The sequence below is a fragment of the Alexandromys fortis genome, unplaced genomic scaffold (genome assembly GCF_014885135.2).
Source record: "Alexandromys fortis isolate MF-2015 unplaced genomic scaffold, M_Fortis_MF-2015_v1.1 scaffold_40, whole genome shotgun sequence".
Lineage (NCBI taxonomy): Eukaryota > Metazoa > Chordata > Mammalia > Rodentia > Cricetidae > Alexandromys > Alexandromys fortis.
The window spans coordinates 3196682-3214607 of record NW_026067966.1 but is presented as its reverse complement, the minus strand read 5'-3'; the positions used below and the strand labels follow the sequence as shown (position 1 = coordinate 3214607).

Sequence of the window (17926 nt, the reverse complement as noted above, 5' to 3'; positions counted from 1 at the left end):
ATTGTTTTCCTTAGTTATGATAAAAGATAGATAAAAATATTCTAACTATAATTCTTGCTTGATACCTGTTTTGTTATATGTAATCTTGCTAATTTAAAGTTAAAACTTCCCTTTTACAGAAAAGGGGAGGTGATGTATGCTGTGAATATGCTTTACTGCTGTTAGTTAATAAAGACGCTGCTTTTGGCCAATAGCTTAACAGAGTAAGTCAGGATGAAAAAGATATAGAGAGAAAATAGGTGGAGTCAGCAAGAAGCCATGTAGCCGCCTGCAGGAGACAGATGCACCAGAACCTTGCCGGTAAGCAACAGCTATCTCTGGCGATACACAAATCAATAGAAATGGGCTAATTTAGGATATAAGAGCTACCTAAAAATGTGCTTAAGCTATTGGCCAAACAGTATTGCAAATAATATGGTTTCTGTATGTTTACTGCGGGACCAGGTGGGACAGAAACCTCCACCAACAAGTTCCAGCTAATAAACCAATTTGACCAATTAGCTGCAGATGTATAAAGGAAGAGTTGAGAGATGTTAGGATCAGTTTGGTCTCAAAACCAAAGCATGGTGATTAACGTCTGCTGAGGTAAAGAGGTGGCTATAACAAATACAGAATACCATCTCATTGTCCCAGCCCAGTAAGTCCAGAGTATATGGCAGGTTACAGCCTCCTACAGCAAATGCCGCTTTAATAGACAACTGTGCAGACCCCGCCCCTAGTGAGTGACATGACTTTGGGCAAGCCTCTGGCGTTCCCATGCCTGTAACTTCAACCCAAGTTCTATACAAGCAAGGTCATCTCAAATTCCTACTATAAGGCTGAACCCATACCTACGTCTGTAACCAGGAAAAGCTATGTCTTGTACCTTACACCCCAAATCTAATTAACTAGCAATATTATAGCAATTAATCAGGTTCATTTTCTAATTTTGATATTTTAAACCTAACTTCAGGACCTAGTTTAAATGTAAACGATGTGTAGTGAGCTCTGTAAAGATGGCCGACACTGACTTACTGACATATGGAAAATACTTTCTCCATAAAAATTGATTACAAAAATTATTTTCAACTAATTTGTAAAGAAACAGTCAAGATAGCCAGTAAGAGACCAGATTAAATACTGATACGGCCTATTGGCAGGGAGTTTTAACCACTTGAAATCATGTATGTGATAATATAGGAAATAAATCTGTATACAAGGTTAATCCCGTAATTATGAAGGCTATTGTCAGTTTGCCATTTTTTGAGTTCCATTTTTATCTTAGAAAAAATATTCCATCTGTTCTATTCATGCTTTTTCTTTCCTTCTGCCATCATTCCCTAAATAGTATTTTCATGGTACTACTTGCACTGTATTGGCATGGTAGCTAGTCTGAAGACAGTGTACAGCATACAGGATCTTACACAGGCTAAATACAAGCATGACATCACTATGTCATTTTCTATAATGCACTTAACCACCTGCAGATTTCAGATAAGAGGGTTCCTGGAACAAACCCCCAGAAATACTAGGCCAGAGCATATGTATGCTTAAAGAGAGAAGAGTAGGTGTAGCAATTGTTACTGCCAAGGAATGGGCTAACTCTGCATTTCCAAATACAAAAAGAATTCCAGTAGAGTGGCCAGGACTGTGATGAGTGGACTATGTACATAGGCCTTTCAACAGAGTCAGGTTATTTTTAGCACCATAGATTTTATGAATCCTAAACATGGGACTTTTTTTTTCCTTAAATTTAAAAAAGTATTTATTTTTATAAATGTTTACTTGCACGTATGTCTGTGTACCACATGAGTGTAGTGCGTACGGTGCCTGTGGAGGCCAGAAGGCATCGGGTCCTGTGGAATTGCAGTTAAAAGCAGTTGTAAACTTCCGTGTGTGTGCTGGGAATTGTTCCCAGGTCCTATGCAAGAGCAGCCAAGGGCTCTTAACCCACTAACCATCTATCTACCCCAATCCCCTTTTGTATTTTTCTTTTCAAAATTTCAACAGTAATTATCTATTCTTATGAACAGTTTCTGATAAACTCAAGCTAAGTTAAACTCAGAAAAAGACCTTCAGATTCTACTCACATCAAATCATCTAGGTCACATGACTTTAGCCAGGAGGCAAATGAATAGTCATCCCTCCCGACACCCATCCAATGTGTCTCAAAGTATGAACTAGTTAGAAACAAGTCCCTCTTCAGTTTCTTTTCTTTAATGGATGTATGAAGTGAAGTTATCCAAGGGTACCCGGAGGCTCAGCTAAGACAATTTGTTTGTGGCAACATGCCCAAAACAGATAAGTCAGGCCTTCCTATGATACATCACTGCAGCATAGAAGCCTAAGCAGTTTGGAGATCAACAATGCTGACATTTAGGATGAAAGATCAACAGAACTTTATCGGAATGGGTAGAAAATGATACAGATGGAAATAGTTGTCAAAGCAGATGGGATAAAGAAAAGTTGAGACAAGAAATTAACCACAGGAAAGAAGAGAGCTAGTCTACTCCAGTCTGTGACAAGTTATGCTACCAAAGCTACCTTTTTCCTAAACTGCACTTAGAAGTATCTCTGAGCCATCAACTAACAGTGGTCCTGAATTGCTATATGCTCAGATTCATGAAAAGGAAAGTAACCTCCAACTCTGCACCTTGGGGCTCAGGTAAGCGAACTAGAAAACAAACTGTAAATCAAACAGTCTGGCTTCAAAATCTGCATCTTAAGCCTGGCCAAGTCAGAATAACCCAGTGACTTCAATTCTCCCACATCATCATTCAAACAGAAATATCCCAGCTTTTCCCAGCACCAAAAGCCACCTGTGATGGTTAACACTGTCAGTCTGACAGAATCAGAGGCATCTAGTAGGGCATGTCTTGAGAAACTGTTTAAATTAGGTTAAGTGCAGGGGAAAAGCCTTTCTTGAATATGGGTGGCATGGCATCATTCTATGGGGTGAGGGCTTCAACTGGATAAGGAGAGTGCGGGGGAAAGAAATGAGGAAGGGAGAAAGGGAGGGAAGGAGGAAGGGGGGAAGAAAGGGGGGGGGGAGAGAGAGAGAGAGCACGCATTGAGCACCAGCATTCACGTTGCTGTTTCTGCTTCCTACCAATGGATGTGCCAGCTGGTTAAAATCCTTGCTGCCTAGATTTCTTCACCAGGATGGACAGTACCCAGAACCAAAAGGCAGAATAATCTTCTCTCACAAGTTGTTATGTGGGAGAAGAGCAATGAGAAAAGTAACTAATATAGGCACCTTGTGCTTTACAAAACCACACAAAAACCACAGCTGGAAGACTTCTTCAGGAGTCATGTTGAGTCTCATTCTTCAATATGGAAGTAAGACATTTTTACAGAAGACACAATACATGCACAAATAATTATAATGATTTATGTGAAATGAGTTAGGTTTAAATATATTAAGGGAAAATAAAAATTGTAAGTATTTGTACAGAAGGAAGTACAAGGTAAGGTAATAAAGCTCAACATACACCAACTCTAGATGCTGTTGCTAGAGTCACGAAGGTGAATACGACCTGGAGAGTAATGGTCTGACAGACAGCTGTGTAGCTATTTCAGAAGTGGATCCACTGCCACCAGAAACTGAAAGTCTCCGTAAATGGAGAGAAGAACAAATGGAGCGCTTGGAAGCCCTTGAGCCAATTCTCGGAAGCAAGAAGCAGTGTGGAAAGAAAAGGCAATAAAGGAGCTAGAAGAATGGCATTTGAAACAGGATGAGCAGCTACAACAGCAAACAACACGGTAGCAGAAGTCTTTGTAGGCAACATTTAATGAGTCATCTCTAGGCACTGAGTGGGAATGGGTGGCTCAGATGTGTGACTTTAACTCCAAATTCAGCAAAGAGGCCAAAGATGTCTCCTCCATGTACTCAGCTCTCACCTCCCTGAAGCAGCCCCCTTGGCATATTGAAAAGACACCCTATGGGGACACTGTCTCCACAATATTTTAATCCTACTCGGTGAAGCTGAATTTAGATCCTGTCCATTCACAGTGAGGACATGCAGGATAGAGAGGCTAAGCAGACAGTGTGTGCATGCCACACAGTGCCCTCCTACTACTCTGCCTTCATATTGAGAAGTTCTTCTCACTCATACTTCCCTATATTTACTGTTATGGCCTGTGTGCAGGATATGGTAAAAATATTATGAATCAATCCATCTCCAACTTTTGCCTACTCATCAACCTAAAAACTTTATAAAGAAATTAAAACTGAGTGAGTTCAAGACCATCCTGGATAACTCAATAAAACAGTCTAAAAATAAAAATAGAATTGGGAGTGTAGGAGAGAGAGAGAGAGAAGATTAAACCTGGGCTGAGGATATAGTTCTGTGGTAGGTAACTACCTAGCATGCACAAGACTTCCATACCCAGTATCATAAATAAAAGGAAAGGAGAAAGGGAGGAAAAGAAGAAAGAAAAAAGGAAGGTGGAAGAGATTAATCTTTATAGAGGCTTACTTTAGTAATGCCCAGAAAGATTTACTATAAACAGATTGCTTCTAATCTAGTAAAGTGATGTTTGATAGTTTTCTAAACTGGCAAGATTAGTAACACTAATAAAATAAATTACAGAAAATAGAGGTTTGTACATATGCACAGTAGACAGAGATCAAATTGCACAATAAACACACACACAAATATACTGATGATTTTGTCACTAACATCTAATGGTTCAAATCATGATTTCTTAATGCACACACAGATTTTAAAACTGAATAAACATGAATGAAGGCCAAGAAAATCTAAGAAACTAAAAGACAGTGTAAGAAAAAGAAACAGAACTTTATAGTGGCACACTTTGATAGATGCTCTGTTGTCATTGTAACTGAGGCAGAATTGATCACCTGATGATACTGCTTACTAAAAGATGCTAATTAGACCACTTATATATTAACAAGTAGTTCTGATGCCATCTCACTTATTAATCTGTGATACATACTGATAAAACTGAAAGACATGATCAATCAAAAATCACAGGCCAGTTGTAAAATGAAAACTTCCTTGCAGTTCCCAGGCTGGAACCTCATGCTTCATGCATGGTTCATGAAGACTCTACCACTGAGTTATAGCTACAACCTCAAGAGAACAAAAGAATCTTAAAAGCAATACTGGCATCTAAATGAATTCCTAACCTAGCTTCAGGTGTTTTATTTTGCAATTATAAGGGGGGGGGATATAAATGGCTCTACCTATTGATAAAAACATGAATGATCAAACACATGACAATTGCTGGGTTCCCATAAACCATGCATGTTCAACTTAAAATGTTCACAATATGACACTCAGCTGTCAAGAGGAAGCAATTCAAAGGCCATTATACAGCTGATAAGCCAGGTGGAAGGAGCCATCCAGACTTTGCCCTGCCGAACCCTTTCTGGGCGACAATTAAACAGATCTTCATAGACGATGTACTGTGTGCAGAAGCGCTGGTCAGAATCAGGGCTGGCATGGTATGCCACTGTGTTGATGGTCTGAGTCACATCACTGTCTGGCTTGGGCTTTCTACTGAGCACCTTCCCTCCTGCTGCAGCAATGAGCTTAAGGAGGTCGCCCTTTGGATGATGCTTGAAGTTTCCCCCCAAAAAGAAGTAGCATCCATCAAACAGCTTTGGCAACTGAAACAGCAAGAAAACAACTGTTAGAAGCAGAACAAAATATTTTAAAACACTATATATGAATGAAAGACATTAAAAAAAATAGTCCTGAGTCAGTAAGAAACATGCTAATGAGGTGCTGGCAAAGACAGTACTTCAATCACACTACCTGGATCAGAAAGCATACATCTGAAACTAAAAGTTCCTTTTTTTTTTCTAATTTAATGATCTATTTATTCTTATTTTATGTGCAGTAGTGTTTTGCTCACATATATGTCTGTATGAGGGTTTCAGATCCCCTAGAACTGGAGTTACAGACAGCTGTGAACTGCCGGTCGGTGCCAGGAATTATGCCCAGGTCCTCTGTAAGAAAAGCCAGAGGTCTTAACTGCTGAGCCACCTCTCCAGCCATGCAAATAAAAGTTTCTTATTTACGATTTTTTTTCATCTAATATTCAGCTGCTGACTGATTTCTTTTTACTTTCCTAACATTTCAGATGTGTTCTGCAGTGAAAATAAAACAAAACCCAAAACAACCTGTAGGTTGGCATAGCAGTATACACCTAAATTCTAGCTCTAAGGCTAGCCAAGAAAGAGTACAGCAAGTTTAAGGTCAGCCTGTACTATATAGTGAGACCCCTGTCCAAAAACTAAAAACAAAAACAAAACCACATCTCTTCAATTTCCTCCATCAGGATGGTTTTCCACATGGGTAGGATTTAAATCTCACAGACTCTACAATATCAAAAGTAACCTTTAGTGACGTAAGACTGGATTTAAAATATAAGGGCAGCATTTTTCCCACAGACAGTTCAGTTCTGTTCCTCTGCATTCAGGTTCCTACATGCTACTGAAGGTCTCCTGGGCAGCCAGGTAAGAGTGTGGCCTTAGTTCTAGAGATCCATTGCTAGTATTATGAGATTATGAGGTCATGTCTACAGTTCCAAAATTAGAAAACGTTTTTGTCATTTCTACTACACATACCTACATACCTCCATACCTCCATATCAACACAATAATGGAATATCGCCCATTAAAACTGTAGTATGTGGTAATAAAAACATAGGATAGCTAAACCCGAGCAGCAGCTGTAAGTCTTCTTTCAAGATACTTCCTGTATCTGAGACTTACCTCAGATTCTGAAAGCTTTATGGAAATGTTCAAGATGCCAAAAATCCATTAACAGTGTGAAATTATTACTTTCTGGATTTTACTACACATCGTGATCATATTTCAGAACCAAGTGCTTGAAATAAGCACAATTAAAATTTTAATCAGTCGCCTGTACTGGCTGAAAGGGCAAAGTTTTTCCGATGGTGTTAATGATGTGAAGCCATGAGAACAAGCAGGAGTATGTAAAAGAAAAATACCAGCTGCTCTCTGTTGAGCCTGCTCCTCTGTGGACCTCCAGGAACTTCGTACTTTTCCTCCTGTTCACGTAGTTTACTGTGCAGACAAGCCTTCACCCCTGAAAAGAAATAAGGACTAATCAAACAATTACCACATGGCATCTGTGAAACTCATCCTAGTCTCTTCTTCATGGTTGCCCTAAATATTCTCAAATCTTAAAACCCCAATTATATCAAACAAAACAATAAAGCTAGCTAGGGCAGGAGAGATAGGGAAGAACATGCCTGAGGAATTGAGTCCGGATGCCCAGTAGGTGTGGCAGCATGTACCTGAAATGTCAGTGCTAAAGTTGTGGAGAGCAGGCTGCTCCCCCAGCATTCATGGGCCAGCTAGCCTAGCCAAAATGGTAAGTTCCAGGTTCAAGGAGAGACCCTGGCTCGAAAAATATGGTGGAGACCCAAAGTATGCCTCTGACATCAACACATGCAAACACACACACAACCCAACAGAAAAAGAAAAGTTAGCTTTCTGTACTTTAAGAAATCCTTCCTTCCTTCCTTCCTTCCTTCCTTCCTTCCTTCCTTCCTTCCTTCCTTCCTTCCTTCCTTCCCTCCCTCCCTCCCTCCCTCCCTCCTTCCTTCCTTCCTTCCGAAGATTTTTAAGCAATGAGTAAGTTCAGTCCAGTCTAAACTGAGCATTTAACATGCCTGCTCACTTTGCCAGTTGCATATATGGTCTGTTAGATGCCAATGGTACAATGTTAGGAAAGCGCATTTGTCTATAGCACTTTCCTCAGTCAGGCACACATCAGGGTCTCACCAGGACCCATTAAAATAAATATTGAACAAATCTCATGGCATGCCTGGGACTGGACGCCACTCCTGTAGAGAAGTTTGCTTACTATTTATTCTCCAGAGAAAAAGTTCTTCCTATGGATTGGGCAAGTGTATTTACAGTTTCAGCTTAAAAAGCCCGAGCTATTCCATGCAGTGAGTAGGAAAAACCTAAGCAGGGGCATTAGCAGACAGTGACTGCCTGACTGCATTCTAAAATCAATATGCCCAATATGCCAAGAACAATCACATAGGATGATACAACTTAAGTATCAGCAGCACAGCAGCATTTTAGGATGGTGTGTGTGTGTGTGTGTGTGTGTGTGTGTGTGTGTGTGTGTGTGTCACTGCTGGGTTTAATGAATACAACTAAATTTGAGATTTAAAACCAAATGACTTAGTGCTTTGGTATAATTACATAAACTTATAAGGCGTAGTTTTGTTGCCTGTGGAAAGAAATGAAAGAAGAATTAACAGCACCACCTGTCTCACAAGTTTCTATGCATAAAATACTAGAAATGGGATAACCCAGACCCACAAAGACAAATGCCATATGTTCTCTCTTGTTAGTAGTTCCTAGCCTCAGCTCCTCAGATCTGAGTACATAATATGTATAAATATATAGTAAGCACAGACACCAGAAGAGTATAAAGAGACCTCGGGCAGGGGAAGCCTTGGTAGAGAACAACAGAGTATAAGTAGGAAGCAGTAGGAAATGGAACAACAGGGAAGGGGCTCCAACTGGGGAGGAGGGAGGGAGGTCAATACAAATGGAGAATGAGGGTTGAGGGACAAATAATGCCAATGTTCCTTGATTAAGCTTCAAGGAATCACATTATTTTATATTTACCTAAAATTAGATACAGTACATACATATATGTGATACACACACACACACACACACACACACACTTGTATATATGTATAGGAGAAAGTTCAGCCAATTGGGCTGACAATGTTTTCCCTCAAACCACAAACTAACCAAAACCCCTGTACTAGACACAAGAAACCTCCTTTGAAGAGCGGTCAAGATGGTCCAAGTGACTTCCAAAGCAGTGTAGATTACCAATGAAGCACTTGGTTTCCTCTCGGGGGTTGAGCCCTACTGCTGAAGAAGCTGCACTCATGGGACACAAAACTCAGACAACTCATGCTAATCTGACCTGAAAGCATGTTCCCTCCAGTATAGCATTCATGGTTCCAAAAAATGCTATGCAAACTGCCAAGAGATAGAAACAACTAAACAGTCCTATCCAGCTACAGCACCTAGGAACCATGACAAATACCAGCATAGCAGGATATGCATAGAGGAGTCAACAAACAGCTGTCTAATTAGACTTATGGCGCATTCACCAAGAGGGACATCATGCTGGTATTGGCTTTCTATGGTTAGTGAGGTCTTACTACCACTTTGCTAGACACACATAATTCCTTACTATGTTTCAAGTCTTATCCTTATAACTATAATAATAGTTATAACTATTATTCCTCATTCAGAGAAGCCTCTCTTTATAGAAAAGACCTCTGCAAAAAACCACAACTGGATCCAAAGCAGACATCAAAAGATGATAGGGAGGAGTTCCTGCAACTATTACTCAGGGAACAGCATGGAAAAAGTACTACGGTGAAACACTATCTCCTGGAAACAAGACAGAAATAGGAACAGCAGTACTACACAGGATAGTTAACATGGAAGGGGGAAATTTTGTGAGGTCCCTCCCTAAACAAAGTTTTATAGGCAACTATTGCCTGCTGGGAGGACAATCAGCCCCTTCTAGGGTTGAGTCTCCTTATGGGTGGACCAATGCACAGTGGTCAGCCTTGAAACCACATACACACAAACAACAAACATAGACTTGACTCAGCAGGTTCTATTTATATCTCTTCACTCATGCACACAGATAAGAGCAAATGAGACTGTCAACTTGAGAGTGGGGGCCACTGGAGGGATTTGGAGGAGGGAGACTGGGAGGGGCTGGAGGAAAGAAAGGGAGGGAAGAACTGATAATAATTATATTCTGATTAAAGACATTAAAAATAATAGAGTATCAAAAGCCTGAAAAAATCTCAAGATGGATCTTATAATAAGCTATCTTCACTATAAAAACAAAATCTTCAGATGATTTTCCATTTGTCTTTAAGAGTTTTTCACTCAATGACCTCAGTTTCATCACTGAGAAAGCAACAGGAAGTAAGAACAATTAAAAAATAAACAATAATAATAAAATAAGAGTTACAGGTCAAAATCCTACTTTAAAGTAGTTTTGAATATCAACATGTGACATCCTCAATCACTGCTATCTAAAACCTACAGAGAAGAAATTTGCATTTCTATAAACATAAACTGAAAATTAGACATATGTACTATATTAACATCCTAACACGGATAAAACAACAGTGACTGGACTCCAGTGAAGGGGGACACCTCAGCCTTGACTCTGTAGAGGGCCATAAAGGCTCATTCCTGGGCAGGACTGGTCCAGAGCCAAGTATCAATCTGCTCCTGGCACCAGAACTATCCCATATTGTACTTGAAATAAAAAGTATTGTGTGAGGATGAGAAAAGAAAGACCATGTTGACAGAACAAGGTTACATGTAAGACAATCTGTAAACCCAAGAATGGGTAACAGCTCATTTCAGTCTGACCTAGACTTTGAGGTAACTATTTTTAAGAGTTTTTTCTCTTACCCTAAACTAGAATAATGTAAAATGTCTGTGAGTCAACCTGCAAACACAGAATAAAGGACAAACATTGACGCCATGGCATCCTTTACTAAATTATCAAATAAATATTGTTTGAGCTCTGATTTGCCAAGATCACTGCCAAATTGCTCATACAGCATTCCTCCTTAGGGCCACTGCAGCTTTATTATTAAGGGTCTACTATTTACACATTGAACCAACAATGTCTCTATAAAGAGGTTCTATACACTTTTTTGTTGCAAAAACTTACCTTGAACTTTCATTAAAATCAGAAGGCTTTAAGTGAGTTCTAAATTAAATGAATGTAATTTCACAGCTCTCTTGTGCTGTCAATAAATAATCCATTGTAAAACTTCACAGGTATGCATGTGTCAAAGATATGAAGGATGCCAGGCATCACAAGCCAATGTACACATGATGTCAAGGGGCAGGCTCTACTCTTGTTCAGCAACTCACAGAGCTCAACAAGATCTACATGTCTGTTACAAAGCCAGTGATAGGACTTGGGTCAAGGATAGAGTCAGTCACAAGCCGATCCATGCTTTTGAGATTCACCTTTTCCCTCTCTCCAAATCTAATTGCAAACCTTCAAAGAATAGTTAGATCAGATTGACAGAAAGGTGACTTAAAAGAAAAAAATCCATTACATTTCACATTTAGTTCAGATATACTAAAAGCAAATATAATTGGATTTGTTTTTTAGTAAAAACGTTTGAATATATACTTACTTCTAAAACACAATTCTGGACCAATTTACCTTCTTTTTTTAAATTGCTGCTGAAATATTCTAGAAGTATTAGTGGTTTGGCTGTGGTAGTGAAATGAAATGCAAAATTTGTAGTGAGTTAGGAAATTGTGCACAGCTAGAGTTTTAATTCTTTAATCTCTGGTACTAAAAAAATGAAATATTAAATGTTGTGCAGAAAATCAGAATATCATTAAGGAATATGGGAAAATCAAGCAGTTTCTTTACTGCCTTGGGTACAGATGAGTAGATTACGAATAGAAGGAATTTGCTTATGTGTTGTTCTATTCTTAAAACCCGTAAATCATTTTCAAAACCCCCTCTTCTCATTCATTTTCATTAGTGGAAAGCTATCACAGCAATATTACATTATAAAATCTATGGATGTTGTACAATCTTATATTCATCCCAAGAACAGATGCATTGTTATAATTCAAATGCATTAACACTGTCTAATATTCCAAAAATATTAATTTCCCACTATTTAAATAATAAAATACTAATGAGCACAGGGCCTAAAAGAACATTAAAAGAAATGTATTTCCTTTTATTTTTAAATTTCTCTTTTTTGGTTTTTCGGGACAAAGTTTCTCTGTGTAACAGCTCTAGCTGTCCTGGAACTAGCTCTGTAGACCAGGCTGGCCTCAAACTCATAAAAATCCGCCAGTCTTTGCCTTCCGAGTGCTGGGATTAAAGGCATGTGTCACCACTGGCCAGCAAGAATGACTTAAGGATCTGGCTGTGACATCTGTTGCCCCCATTGATCGCCAGAGGTGATTCGGTTGATATGGCTGGCTAGGCGCCTGTCCCCTTCTTCCACCACTGCTCTATGTGCATCCCTCTGGAAGTTGTGCTCTCGGGTGATGAGGACAACCGTCCCCGAAAAGAGGGAGATGGGTCTTTGGTCAAGCAAATACAGAGTAGCTACACTCCAAACAAGCTCTCAAGAAATGTATTTCTTAACGAGCTAAAACGACATACTAATGGTTTCTGATCAAATTGGAAGGAAAAAAGAAGACAAAACACTACCAAGTACAACTTACTATTTCTTTTTTAACATAGTTTTTAAAATCATTTTAATTATTTCTTTTAAACTTTATTTATTTGCTTATTTATTTACTTATTATATACACAGTATTCTGCCTGAGTGTATGCCTGTATGCCTGAATGCCAGAAGAGGACACCGATTTCATTATAGATGCTTGTAGGCCACCATGTGGCTGCTGGGAATTGAACTAAGCCTCTGAGTCATCTCTCCAGCCCTCATTTTAATGATTACCTTGTGTATATGTGTGTGCAGAGTGCACGTGCAGGTGGAGGTCAGAGGACAACTTGCAGGAGCTGGTTTTCTTTTACCACTTGGAGCCTAGGGATCAAACTCAGATCATCAGCCTTGAAACCTGCTGGGCTGGCCATCCTGGTGTCCAGTTTCTCTAATTTTAAGCCATCAGTGATGCTGGCATTATGCTGATGAAAGACAGTGATGATTGCTAGGGATTGCAGCTCCCACACTTTGCTATGTGTGCTGTTCCCTGTATTAAGCAAGACTGGTGTGGCTGATGTTCCTTACCTGCAGTAGTCATACTGTAGAAAGAAGCGCCAGTGTGGAGATACTCAAGGATTGCTCTGGAAATGCAGTGCTGGCCTTCTTGTTCTATGTGTGTTTAAAATCACCATAGTTCTTCCACTATATCATTCACTATATTCTCTAGAAAAACGTTTTTTTTGCATCTGGAATGGTGGACAGCATTGTAGCACTATACTTGGGGACTATTTAAGCATGGACTCAGCAACACAAACACATGTGAGACATATGCTCTGCACACTCAAAGAGCCCTTTGTTTACAGTGCGCAGCTGAAAGGAGAAGGCAACAAATCACAAGCTTGATCTCAGCTGGGAGCACGTTCATCGGCATCTCAAATCCTAAGTTACTCTACAAGTCTGCAAAGGCTTTTTAAGTACTGACTTGGGGATTACAAAATTTTAGCACGTAAAGCAAATTCAAAATGTAGGATCCACAAACAATAGGATTTACTGTGCATTATTTCCATTTCAGGAGGAGAACTAAAGCACATGTTGTTAGCTGGCACAAAGTCTTTGCTAGTACATATAGTAGAATGGGAATTTGAACCCACGACTGCTTAGCTTTCTAAAGCCTGTGAATTTTACATAAAAATATATTTTTGGTACGCAAGCAAAACCTTGGAGTCTGAAAGGCGTGACTGTGAATATATCAAATGATTTAAAGCTGTTTTGAATGTTCCAAGAAGTTGCATATTATTAAAAACTAAGTTAGAAACTGAATAGTCCATTTCTCCCAAAGTTGAGTGCTGTCAGAAGACTTCCCTTCGTTTGGGATTGTTAATGTACTTTAAAATTCAACGATGAGGAACTAGAGAGATGCTTCTGAGGTTTAGAACCCTTGGTGTTCTTGCAGAGGACAAGAGTAAGATCCCACATCCACATCAGGCAGCTCACCACTGCCTGTGTTGCACACCTGGAGGATCCTATGTCTCTTCTGGCATCTATGAACACCTGCACACACGAATACTCATACACACACATAAATAAAAATAAAATACATCTTAAAATTTCAATACATCAGAAACTTCCCATAATTCCCTATTTGTATGATTATGTTATTATTTTGCTGGTTTTGCCCATGTTTTGATGTTCAGATATACTTTCCCCAGTTTTCAAGACTGTATCATTTGACTGTATCATCAGCCCAAGTCCTGAATCTTGTCATTCTAACTTAGAAATTACTGTTTTAAATAGCATTATCTTAAATAATTGATGGCTAAAGTGCTATCTCGTGTAGCTAATAGTAATATACTAACTTTGCATGAGTATGATAGCTCACATCTGGAATTTCAGCACTGGGGAGGCTAAGGCAGGAGGACTGCTGTGAGTTTGAGGCCAGCCTGGATTGCACAGTAAGTTACAGGAGAGCCTCAGCTAAAGAGCGAGGCCTTGTTTCAAAAGTAAAGGGAGTGTATGTAGAATGCAGCTTACTTTATCCTGAAAATGAGATTCAAAATTTATGACTAGGTCAAAATACTATCTTGGCAACAAAGCCCAGTATGCTGGCCACATACTGTTTGTATACAAAATAGGAACCTAAAAGGTTATCAGCATTCTAGCAAAATCATCAACAAACTCATTCTTTTATATGTAAGCTATTATTTTAATTTTGTATCACTGAAGAATATTTACGCATCCACTCCTACTTCTATCTGCAGAACAATACACTCTTCAGCTGAATACCAGGGCAACAGTGCCTGCTCTATCAGGAGTAGCCAGCAGACAATTACATAATGGGTGGACGGTGCCTGTGCGGGCTGCTCTATCTGTTCGATGGGTTTATTTGGCTGATTATCTTAACTCTCACGATGGTATCTATTGATCTAACAGTGTGCCACTGCCAATCAACAGAACACAGCCTGGACAGACTAGAGCTTGTTAGTACAGCACTGGGAGATGTGAGACAGAAAACATCCCCGCAGGGTAGGGTAGGAAGCATGGTTTCCTAGCAGAAGGCACCAATGTTTCTGCAGTGCTTAGGCCCTGGTTCACAAAATCCTCAGCTCTGTAGCAGCTAATAAGTACACTTAAGGCATTTTTTTTTTGAAAAACAGAAATAAATAAGAGGAGCATTTACAAGTTGGAATGAATATAGATTCTAATTCCTCAAGACCAATGTTGGTGGTTGCGCTGAAGCCCAGTTACAATTTCAACTCTGGCACGAATTCCAAAAGTCTAAGAACAGAGTCCAGAGATTTTCCTCTGGTTAATCATCTCTTCTGACAATGCATGACAGCCTAACGTTCACCTCATTCTAGTACAATGCACACAGAAGTAAACAACATGCTGAGGCGACTTCCCAGGGTGTGTCACTGTCACTGTGGGGCTGAAACACATGGAAATACCAAATGACCATTCTACTGCTAGGTCTGTGTTTCAAGTTCATCCTTCAATCATTTTCTGCCCACTATCCTGAAGCAAACGAAGTATTTATACAGTAAAACTGATGTGAACCATGATTTTTAGGGGACAGAACCAAAGTAATACATGCAGATTTTGTGAGTGAACAGCATGTTCTCTGACATTCATTTTTGCTATGTAAAACAGTAAATGATCCTTCTTCTTGCAAAAGAATCAGTGTAACCATTGCACAAGGGTTCATTTGTGGTCAATCATATGCCCAAAAATCTTCCGGTGACTCTGTCCATCCCCATCTTGCTTTCCCTATCATTTCATCTGTTATTTTTAAGTTTGTCATGATGGGATACAGTTCTGCTGAACTGATATAGCATCGCCATCCTTGTCAAAGACTTGAAACACTTCACAGACACCTTTGCTATATATATCTTGCACTTTTCTAGTCACCATGATCTAATATTATAGGAAGTAGATAGCGCCAATTCCATCAGCATCTACTTCACTGATCATATCCTACAATTCAGTTTCTACTTGGTTCTGACACTGTGACCTCATGACACTCCCAGGTTCCTTTGTTTTGATGGCATTGTCACCATCTTTACCAGATAAAGAAAAAATTGCCTTGAATTCAGCAATCTGTTCTTCATTTAGGGTATGTCCTGCTGCTAACCCACAGGTGTGCTGGGCTAACCTCGGCAAACAAGAGACTCCCAGTACCATTCAGTAAGTAAACTGTAAAGGCAAAAAAAGTTCAGTGCTCTAATCCCAATTACTGAGATAAAGAAACATGCTTCTGCTCTCTCCGTCTGCCATAGGAGAGGAGGCGCCGCCATATCAGCGCATCTGCAATGAAGGGTCGTTCGGAACTGCTCCAGTTTCCTGATCAAGAGGAATAAGCAGACGTATGGCACCGAACCCAGTAATCTGAAAGCCCGCAACTCCTTCCGCTACAACGGGCTGATTCACCGCAAGACAGTGGGAGTGGAGCCCGCGGCCGATGGCAAAGGGGTCGTGGTGGTCATGAAACGCAGGTCCCATCAACGCAAACCAGTTACTTCTTACGTAAGAACCACCATCAACAAGAATGCACGGGCCACCCTGAGCAGCATCCGGCACATGATCCAAAAGAACAAGTACCACCGCCCCATCTGCGCGTGGCGGCCATCCGCAGGGCCAGTACCATCCTACGAAGCCAAAAGCCTGTGGTGGTGAAGAGGAAACGGACCCATCCAACCAAGAGCTCCTGAGCCCTACACCCTAGAAGCAATAAAGAGTCTACTGACTTTTTTCAACCAAAAAAAGAAAGAAAGAAAGAAAGAAAGAAAGAAAGAAAGAAAGAAAGAAAGAAAGAAAGAAAGAAAGATGTTTCTGATGTTCGCTTATTCCAAAAAAACAAAGTGCTTACGCCACCCAGGACAGCTAAAGAAACTGAGTACATTTCAAGTCTAGAACTGTTAATGATAACAAAGCCCTTTTATAAAGCTGCTATCATGGCCCAGAAAACCCTGGGAAGCTTTGCAAACTGAGTGACATCTACTCCTAAGATTGCAACTCCAATCCCTAGTCAGGTCAGACAACTGGAGACACAACTGAGATTAAAAGCTCAGATATCCTCCAACTCCTGAACAACTTTTCCTTAAGTCTTTTTCTTTGGTTTGAAAAAAAAAATCACCTAAAGAAATATCAGCTAACTATTTAGAGTAGATATGTTCTATTTCTCTTATCATAAATCACATGATCAATTTATTAAGCAGAAAAGGCCATATTTGAGAGATTAACCAAAAAGCACAACGCTGAGGACTCTAATGGGAGAAGGAATTGAGAAAAATAATTATGTATATCTTTGTCTTCAATAGGTCAAGGAGTTTATTTAATAAGATGCTAAAATACCACTGTCAATCTGGTAGCCCGAGTTTCAGAATGAAGATGTACTATAAAATAGATATTTGCCACAATCAAAGCTTCAATCCTTGTGAATCTCCTTTGAGATTAATCAAATAATAACCCACTAAGCAAGTAAAAGAACACACGTGAGACTCTCTAAACTTGCAGTAATTAATGAAATAGTAATATCACTAATGAAATAAAGAAATCAACCAGTCAACTATACTTACTTAACAACCTAAAATCATCGATATTTGAAAGTTTTATTTATTCCACAGAAATTAGGCAAATTGCAATAGGACTTCTACACCTACTTTCCATTTGAAGATTTTTTTTATCTCTAAAATATAACTTAAAAGCATTTCTATTAATTAACTCATATAAAGTATATACCATATATGCCATAATTCCTAAAATTTATTTATTAGTTTAAAAGCAAGTCATTTACCAATAACTTAATGCTATTTCTTAAATTTTAATCCAATTATTTTTTATCTATCGTAAGTGTTTAATAAAGCCCATCATACTATCATTTGCTATTAAAAGTTTAACAGAAAGATACTTATTTTTTTTTTCCTTTTGAAGAAAAAAGAAGCAAATTCAAGATCAGAGTTTTGCTTGCTTTCTCCACTAATAATTTTCAAACTAGATTAACCTGGTAATTCTATATGTAAACATAGATTTCCCCATCTACCATAACTACATATTCTTTGAATGTGTCAAGTTACTATTCTCATGTAATGTACAGCCACTTTTCTCTTATGATGCATGCTTTATTTCATCTTTGTTAGCTTGAACATATTCTATATTTTAATTGGAACTTTGCAGGGATGAGGGAACAAGTCACCTGCACAGACAGACTCTCTGAGTATAG

The 17926-nt window shown here is 39.2% G+C and overlaps 1 protein-coding gene and 2 pseudogenes across 2 annotated transcripts in view; 2 read left to right on the top strand and 1 right to left on the bottom strand.

The window, feature by feature from the left end:
* The first annotated feature begins 3614 nt into the window (after positions 1 to 3614).
* LOC126508840 (clathrin light chain A-like) lies at positions 3615 to 3949 on the top strand (annotated as a pseudogene).
* A 1327-nt stretch (positions 3950 to 5276) lies between these two features.
* Positions 5277 to 17926, bottom strand: part of Bard1 (BRCA1 associated RING domain 1) — a 68186-nt gene continuing 55536 nt past the window's right edge. For both annotated transcript variants that reach the window (XM_050154269.1, XM_050154268.1), the window contains exons 10-11: positions 6964 to 7061; positions 5277 to 5614 (exon numbers count right to left, since the gene is read on the bottom strand). In XM_050154269.1, the coding sequence (XP_050010226.1) occupies positions 5282 to 5614; positions 6964 to 7061 (431 nt within the window). In that variant the 3' untranslated portion in view covers positions 5277 to 5281. The remainder of the gene's footprint in view (positions 5615 to 6963; positions 7062 to 17926) is intronic.
* On the top strand, positions 14619 to 16415 carry LOC126508778 (60S ribosomal protein L28-like; annotated as a pseudogene).